The 8,783-nt window shown below is 47.2% G+C and overlaps 1 protein-coding gene across 1 annotated transcript in view; it reads left to right on the forward strand.

Annotated features, from left to right (window-relative positions):
- SerT (Serotonin transporter) overlaps nucleotides 1–8,182 on the forward strand; it is a 239,687-nt gene extending 231,505 nt beyond the window's left edge. The window contains exons 10-13 of the mRNA XM_089567951.1: nucleotides 2,105–2,204; nucleotides 3,538–3,638; nucleotides 3,723–3,890; nucleotides 7,839–8,182. Coding sequence (XP_089424077.1) covers nucleotides 2,105–2,204; nucleotides 3,538–3,638; nucleotides 3,723–3,890; nucleotides 7,839–7,907 — 438 coding nt within the window. The 3' untranslated portion in view covers nucleotides 7,908–8,182. The remainder of the gene's footprint in view (nucleotides 1–2,104; nucleotides 2,205–3,537; nucleotides 3,639–3,722; nucleotides 3,891–7,838) is intronic.
- Nucleotides 8,183–8,783: the final 601 nt, after the last annotated feature.

Raw genomic sequence — 8,783 nt, forward strand, 5'->3', positions numbered from 1 at the left:
CCACGCAGCGTGTGGGCTTCGTTTCTTGAGGCTGGAGCTCAAACTTTCAGCGTGGAACACTGGAGAGTTGTGCAACCGTCGGCTCAGGACATTGGACCCTGGACTGCGCCTCTGTCTTTCGTGTGATGTAGCTCGTCGTGAAGCAACATTACTGTGTCGTCTATGGCTCGGTGTTGCCTTCACGAATAAGTATGCTTTCCGGATCGCGATGGCCGACAGCCCTTCTTGTGTGAACTGCGCCTGTGAAGAGACAATCACTCATCTCTTGTGTGAGTGCCCTGCCTTTGTGGCCGAAAGACATAAGCTGCGCTGTGCTCTGGACCGCCTGGATCTTCGCCCTTTAACAGAGGCCAAGATCCTCGCTCCGTGGCCACAACAGTCAACTGCCATCAAGGCTTACAAGGCACTCTTTTAAGCAAACAAGAGAGGGGGGATGAGGAGCTCGTTATAAATATGAGAGAAGCCAACAGCCACAGCAACCAAGCGACACGAGGGATTTTTAATTAATTTATTTATTTTGTGCTGTTGTTCGATTAAGAATATTACTGAATATGCTAACGCTTAAAGCTAATTGATTAGAAAAGCAGAAGAAAAAACAACCACATGCCGCCGGTGGGATCCGAACCCACGACCTCCGAATTACGCGTCCGGTGCCCTACCGCTGAGCTACGGCGACGGCTGTCAATTCTTCTGCTTTCGGAGGTATTTATGTTTACAAATAACATAACCTTGAGAGTGTTCACCAGCGCCACCCACGCTCTTAAGCGGCGGACGTAGCACGAACTGAATTACCGCTGATGTGACGTAGAACGTCATCGAACGGCGAGAGTGGAAGCTGTGTGAGAACCCTCTTAAGGCACTCTTTTGTTTTTTGAGAGAGACTGCCTTGATTTGCAGACTGTGATTATTTCCCGCTCCTTCTTTCTTTCCTCTTTAATTCCCCTCCTTCCCTTCCCCTGTGCAGGGTAGCCAACCGGAATCCTTTCTGGTTAACATCCCTGCATTTCCCTCTCTCTGTATCTATCTATCTCTAATCATTTGTTGAAAGATGCGAAAATTATATTTGAGGTATTCACATGACGTACGGGTGCCATTTTGTGTTAAATCGCGTAGCTTAAGCAGTTCAAACTCAACTCGGTAGGGATAAGCGGATTTAATGTGCCTGTTGCCATTTGCCTGTTATATGCACCACAAAATGGTGGCCACTGTGAAGTCAGTGCATACTCCCTATAGGCCCGCAGTCACAATGCTTAGCAGCGGCAGTAAAGGTCTAAAAGGTATATAAGACCATAAAAGCCATGAAAAGAAACACGTCTGGTAAAGAGGCAGGTTTTAAAGTGATAAAAGGGAACGACGCCTCTTTAAAAGGTGACATAAAGTAACATGATTGACTGTATGAGCCCTAGAACGCAGAAAACTGAAGGTAGATACATTAAATAGACATTAAAAAAATGAACTCCGTTAAATCTTCAGAGACGGCTATGTGCTCAGAGCACTTCATACTTGTGTAGACATCAAGCCATGAACATGCGATCTTTGTACTTTCTTCCATTATAAGCGAGAGCAACCCCACCGAATTGCTTTCATTTCTTACTATTTCTTTCTGGCGCACGTCTTGGCTACCGTAGTGTCTAGGCATTAGTTTCAATGTCTTGTGGCTGCATACCAGTAGGCCACTTCAATGCGAACCTTGGGCTCTTGCGACAAACGCGCTCTACGGCGTCTGAAAAATATTTGGCCTTCGGTGACAGGCAGCCATGGGCAGTTTGTGTTTCGCGGTGAGAAAATTACCAGTAGCAAGTAGATGAACAGTGCATTTACTTTAACACATACCTTGGAGCCCATCGCTGCACGTAGCTCGGTATCCAAAAAGTTCAGTTGACCAAGCCGCGATCAGAAATCATTGATGGGCCAAAATGACATTGCAGGCTATCTGTTATAGAGCGATAGACCAGGAGCTATATCAGCGCCGTCAGAAGTCGTTTTCGGCTTAAAAAAAAAAGCGAGAAAATCGCCGTTGGTTATTTTTGCCTATGCACCTCATTTAGATTGCTGATGTGTGTCATAAACATGATATATGAACACTTTTTTTTTCTTTTTGCAGGGAGGAAACTATATAGTCAGCCTGCTAGACACCTACGCAACAGCGACGGGAGTCTTGTTCATAGTGTTCGTGGAATCAATGGTAGTTTGTTGGTTCTACGGTAAGTCTATTCCTTTTTGTCCCCTTTGAGCGTGCAAGGAAAGGCGTGATAGGTTAAAAAAGACAACTGCTATAAATGCTGCCTTTCCTTACAAATTCTGCTTTCGGGCATTAACGCAACTCGCGAAGCTAGCCCGTGCGAAAATAACTTTTCTAGCGATGTTGAACACGTCTGCTGGAGCAAGGGGCGTCGCCGTCATGTCCCGAATCCCAGAGGATGTCCGGAGTTATATTCAACCAGTTATGTGCCGTTCTAGAAAGCGCTACTCCCCTTTTCTTTCAATACATTCTGTCCTTAACTATTCCTACTCTCGACGACGAGATAGACCAAAGTTTGTCGTTATGGTCATCAGGTGACCGTGCTTGAATTTGCTTCCTTCTTTAATTCTAGTAATTACTTATGTGTAGGGACAAGAGAACTCGACGAAGACAACATTATATATCTGCAAACGTTACGATATTGAATGTGAATTTGAAGTTATCCCAAACCTCTTAAGGAGGGAAGCTTTGTCGGCTGCGTTTTATTCGTTGTCTCCGAACTCATATGCACTCTGCTTCATCTAAAGTTGTAATGGAACACGCCTATAACAGCTTACATAGCATTGGAAGATGCGGCACCTTGCTATCGTTTCGCTTACGTTAACTTAAGGCTGCAAACATCCTTCAGTTTTGGCAGCACGCGCGCAGTACAATTCCTTGTTCTGCTGTCGATTTCCGGAAGGCGAGTATTCAGAGGATGTTTCGAATCATTCCACGGAATAACAAGTAGCCAGGCTAGCGTCGTAATTCTAAACCGAAACGTCTTAGTTCTCAGAAAAACAAGACTATCGAGCGGCGCTGTTGAGTTCCAGCAGTTGCACCGCCTCAGTCTTTGATGGTATCAGTGGAAGGAAGGGCGATTCTTTCTTGGCCTCAAAGCTGTAGACAGCGTTTGGACTCTGTAGGCCTGGCTATACCAAGATCTAGAAATGAGACTGGCTCTTGTGTGGAACACTGGCCTGAGCTCGCTATACACTAATAAATTTTTACGTCCCCGAGCTCTGGCCTTGAGCTTAGAGCTACGCCAAGAATAACGTGCCCCGGATCAACCCCACGGTCAGCGATCTGCGCGATAGGCCCGCGAAATGAATGGCCGAAAGTAGCGCAACGACAGACCCAGCTTGGGCAATCGGCGCAATCAGAGACATCTTTCAAAAGCTCACCTGTCAATCACCGACCAACACCGACCAACACACAAGGTATCGCTCTTTTGGGGTGTGAGTGGTATCCAGGCCATGTGTGATATGCATCGAGTCAGCAGTGACCGAAACAGTGCCGGCACTTGCGTGTTTCAGGTGCTAACCGGTTTTCGCAACACGTCAAGGAAATGCTCGGTCACCTCCCGGGTCTCTACTGGCGCATGTGCTGGAGCTATATAAGCCCCTTGTTTCTGTTCGTGAGTAAATGTTCATCGCTGCCTGCTCAGCTCGAGACTATTGAGCAGGAGGCGCACGTGTCATTCGGTGTGCTTGGTCGGCAGACGATGTTCCTCTTTGCTGTGCTCCGCTACAAGGCCCTGGAGTGGGAGGACTACAAGTTTCCAGGCTGGTCCATATCCGTTGGATGGCTCCTCACTGCTTCGTCCATGTGTTTTGTTCCCGGCTACATAATCATTGCTTTCCTGAAAACCAAAGGAACCTTCCAACAGGTGAGTCCCTGCAAGATCGAGACTTACTGCTCGAAGTTACGAAATCCTACAGCTACATCTGCTACATGAGTAACTCTTTCAAAGCGAGAAATCATCAGTGAGAACTGAGAAAACACCGACAGTCACTCAAGCACCCCATAGCGCGAATTTCGCCAAGCGCTCTCAGCGCCCAAAGAGGCAACTTAGGCACGTAATTTTTTTTACAAAACGCATTAAGCTAGAACCACTTAATTTTTCACACGACTGTATCAATAAAAAGGCAGGAAACAGGAAAATTATCAGTGGACACAAAGTTAATATACGTTCACAGGCCTCGTACTTCTGTTCGCCCTCAACTTGAATTTGCTTCTTTTGTTTGCTTTCCCTATCATAACAACATTATCACCACTTTAGAATCAATCCAAAACAGGCAGCACTATTCATTTCACGAAACCATAACAACCGTTCAAGCGTCCCTGAGCTTAAGACCGATCTTTCTCTACAATCATTAAGCAAACGCCGCAGCATCGCTCTCCTAACACTATTTCAAAAATATGCACACTTGAATAGAGCAAGTTCATTTCACCTCGATGTTCCATCCTGCACGTCGAAAAGCTTCTACAATCAGCTCAGTTTCGCAAGGATATATGGTGATGCATTCGCTTTGAATTCATCAGCATTACCACGAGCCATCAGATTATGAATTACCTACTGGACAACATGGCTTCCACGTCTAATCCAGCATATTTCCATACTCATGACACATTTGACAGAAACGGTCATTTAGCGCACCTCCGTTCGAATCTTTTTATTTCTTATTTTTTGCTCTTAACTTTGCTCCAACTGTCGTGCCATTTCGTTGTTTTCTTACGTATGTTTTCCTATTATGTTTCCGTTTTTAATCGCCCTATGCTACTCATTGTTTTCAAGGTTCCTTGCAATAGGGCGGATTTCAGCCCATTTGGGTGTTCACCGCCAAGAACGTGTAAGCAGTACGGAAATACAGCCTCAAGACTTGGTCCCGGCATTGTTAAGCATGCTTGCATACTGCCGGCATAATGCCGGCATGCTTGCATACTGACAGGCGTGCCGTCCGTGTGCGAAAATCGTCAGCCCATCATCTCAGCCCCGGCCGCTGCGCAAGCCTTTTTTGGAGTTCTGTAGTCGCATTTTGAACGGTCCACACTACCCCATAGCACATGCCATCACGGCCTTTGGACTTCCTCATTTGGCTGCCACCGCGACCTCGACAGCTCCTCGCGCGTGTTCTTGCGACTAGAAAGCCTCCCCCATTTCGTTGCTGTGGTCGGACAACGGGCCTACTCCGCTGTCGAAACGCCGAGAGGGTCAACGTCAGCTGCACCATTCATATCGGCGTCGCGTCTATATTGCCAGCCAGACAGCTAAGGCCATGTGCCCGACTGCATCTAACCAAGCTACCTGTGCTCCTATCCGGATTCTGAGGCGCTGATGTCTACGACGTGGCAGGGCTGATTCGCGTCGCCATCTCGTTCTCGCCATTGAGGCTGAGGCCTCCTGGCATACCGTTATTTAATTCATTGTAAATTATTTTAATCAGCGAGGGCCCGAACGTATGGAAAAGCAGGCAAGCTACAAATAATCACTTACAATCTATCTATTAGTGAGCTCTTTGTACAGAAGAAACTGAACTCTGAAAATAACTTTGTAAGCTCAGAGCAGGAAAGCCTGCAGAAGTTTCACCTTGCCACTACTCACCTGTCGGGCAGAAACTTGGACTATAACGAAAAGGCGCAAGATTAAAGTGCGTAAGGTGCAGCGAGCCGTAGAGGGGAGGAGAAAGCGTTAGGCAGTAAACACGAGTCAGTGATGTCATAGCTGAGAACGAAATAAAAAACTGGACATGGGAAGGCATTTAATAAGGATACGTGATAACTACGGTTCAGTAGGGTACCGAAGTGTTCTGAGAGTGTGAGCACAGCACTGGGTGGCTCAAAATCGGGCACAGCCGCGGCGAAGATAGGGGGCGGCGGCAGGAGTCGTCTGCATGTCCTCTGCTTTTGCAGTACAAGCTCGTTTGGTTGGCTATGGTCGTAGATAAAGGGATGTAACATTATAATGCATAGTTCAAAACTGAAAATCAATCGCTGGGTAGTTTTTATGGTCATGCACCAAGCTATATTTCACTAAAAACCAGACCAGAAATGTTGAAAATGAAAACGCCCCTGATGGTAGTTTGGAATGGCAATGTTTTCTTTCATATTCACTTCATTAAAGCTTGGCATTTCAATGTGACTGAGGAAGAATGTAGCCTGATCAGGTCAATCAAGAACTCAGCGTCGATACTACATTCTATCACAGTTCCACGTTCATGGAACGCACTTAAACTGCTGCAACACACCGCGAGAACCACACTGAAAAAGCCTGCGAGAATTAGGCCTAGGCGAGGGCTGTAACGGGATGGTAACGCTAACAAAGGAAGGTCAGGTATAGTTAGGGAACTGGGGGCTTCACAGGAGCAGTTCAGTTACGTAGCTTACTGTAGCGGATAACGGCGGGAAGACGATATCTTGTACCGCGGCAGGCGCCCGTGAAGGAGCAGAAGTGACAGAAATCAAGCGACGATGGCAACCAAGAGGTCGTCACTCGCCGCCATTATCAGACGACTCACCAGAAGCAGAGGAGACGCTAGATGTCGGGGCGAATTGCGCAAAATGGTGTTTATTTTTTACTCCATTGAGTACTTCGGGTGCATTGAGACCAGGAAACTCCATTTAAAAATCGGAGTTATAAGGAGGAGATTCCTCTTTTATGCCTGATTACTGAGTGCCGGAAGTAAAATAGGTTATTTAAAATATTTTCACTCCATATTTATGGAGTAAGCGTTTTCTCATATGGAGTTTAAAGGTGGACACCTCCATTAAAACCCCTATTTGGATTTTTTCTTGTTTACGGTGTAGAGGATCTCTGATATTTCTTACTCGCTGAAGTCAAGCGCCACGCAATCTACGTGGCGTTCAGTATAAATGGTGTCTGTCCCGTTTAGGGTGTTCCATGATGAACATGTACCATTCAAATTTATTGTAATGCGACCGCTTTTTATTCATGTCCATCCATCACGGTGCCAGTGAGCCCTTGATTCAAAGAAAGCGAGATACATATCAATTATTACAGGAGAGGTGTGCCAGGCATTCTACTCCAGATGAGGCTGGGAATGAAAGAATTACTTAGAATAATTAATTATTATTCCTCACGGAGCTTTCCATTCAGGCCTCTTGTACTGAATATAACAACTGCAACACGGAGGCTTCCGAGGCGTAAACCATCAACATCCTAATGCGGAGTTCATGCCGAGATCGGTCAAGCGTCATCACGTGACCAACCAGGCAAAACGCTGGCTGAACTGTGTTTCAGTTCACACAAAATAACAAGCACATAAAAAGAAAACATTATAAGCAGGCCTTACAGCACGACGTAAAGTAGTATACAATACAAGAATGCAAGAGCCGCCGCGGTGGCTCAGCGGCTATGGTGTTCGGCTGCTGACCCAAAAGACGCGGATTCGATCCCGGCCGCGGCGGTTGAATTTCTTTGGAGGAGAAATTCTAGAGACCCGAGTGCTGTGCGATGTCAGTGCACGTTAAAGAACCCCAGGTGGTCGAAATTTCCGGAGCCCTCCACTACGGCGTCTCTCATAGCCTTTGTCGCTTTGGGACGTTAAACCTCATAAACCAAACCAAACCAAACCACTTTTCATACGTGATAACCCAGGCTCGCACAAATTCTGTAGGTGTTGGACTTCGCTCTAGGTCTTGGGCGTTAGCAGGAGACAGGCTGCAGCAGGGCGACAGCTTCTGAGTCGGCAGTGTTACGCAGCAGAGCGTAGAAATATGTCAGTGATTTTTTTGGAGAACACAACCCAGGAGGCTGTGTCAGGGAAAAGAAAACGGCTGTCTGGTCACATGCCAAACACTGTTTTTTCTCTTTCAGCGGCTTATCATCTGCCTCCGCCCGCACAGCATGGATGCCCGCAAGCTGAGACAAGGGGTCCCCGTCTAGTCTTCGCCTCGACCGCGACTCTTTTCGCTTCCCTCAAGTGCGCAGCTCTGTACCTGCAGTAGAATGGTGGCAGGTCACGTGTTGTGACTGCCCCGCCCTTGAACGAACTTGCTCTGCCCGGACATGGCAATGCCGCTTCCATTTGGCACACTGCTCGAGAAGTCGCGGGTGCAAGGCAGAATGCGAGTCTTTTCTCCATATCTGGATGACGGGATTATCGTTGCAGCTTACGGCACCGATGTACCCTTCGGCAGTTGCGTAAACTCTAAACGCTGTCCCGTGCTCAGGTTGTGTTTTGCTGCGCTTATCTCTCTGTTTTCTCTTTTTTTTTGCAGTTAGTGGCCGTAACGCCGCCCCGTTCTCACACATGCGGCCATTGTTTTTATTATAGCCGGAAGAGCCTCTCATCCGTGGGCTGTTTTAAACCAAGCCTTTCTGGCCGCTCTTACGCAGTGCCACTTGCATTCCGCTCGGGGATGGCTCAACAGATATCCTTAACGGTATAAGTGTTCCGCTGCTTTCCTTTATAACGTGTTATGTCTGAAGTGTGTTGTCAACACTGTGTCAAAGATTGTTGTTCTGGCGCAAGCAGGTGGTCGTAATGCGAGTTTTTTGTTGTTATTCCATGTGCAACTTCCTTGACTGTGCTCGCTCCTCCCTGTGCTGCTTTCAGCGTTGTTACATCCCGCCAGAACCTCGTATATGCTCTTAATATGCTCACAGGGCTCGGAAATGTCTCACAAAACTCGAGGGCTGGTGACAAAAACAGCATCAGCGATCACGGAGTCCCAACACAGCGCTGCGGTCGTGAGGCTCCCTGCGAAGCGAAACTGGGACTGAGCTAAGGCTAAGTGCAAGGAGCATCGTTAGTTGAAC

This window comes from Amblyomma mixtum, chromosome 2 (assembly GCF_055824585.1).
Source record: "Amblyomma mixtum isolate Tamu chromosome 2, ASM5582458v1, whole genome shotgun sequence".
Classification (NCBI taxonomy): Eukaryota; Metazoa; Arthropoda; class Arachnida; order Ixodida; family Ixodidae; genus Amblyomma; species Amblyomma mixtum.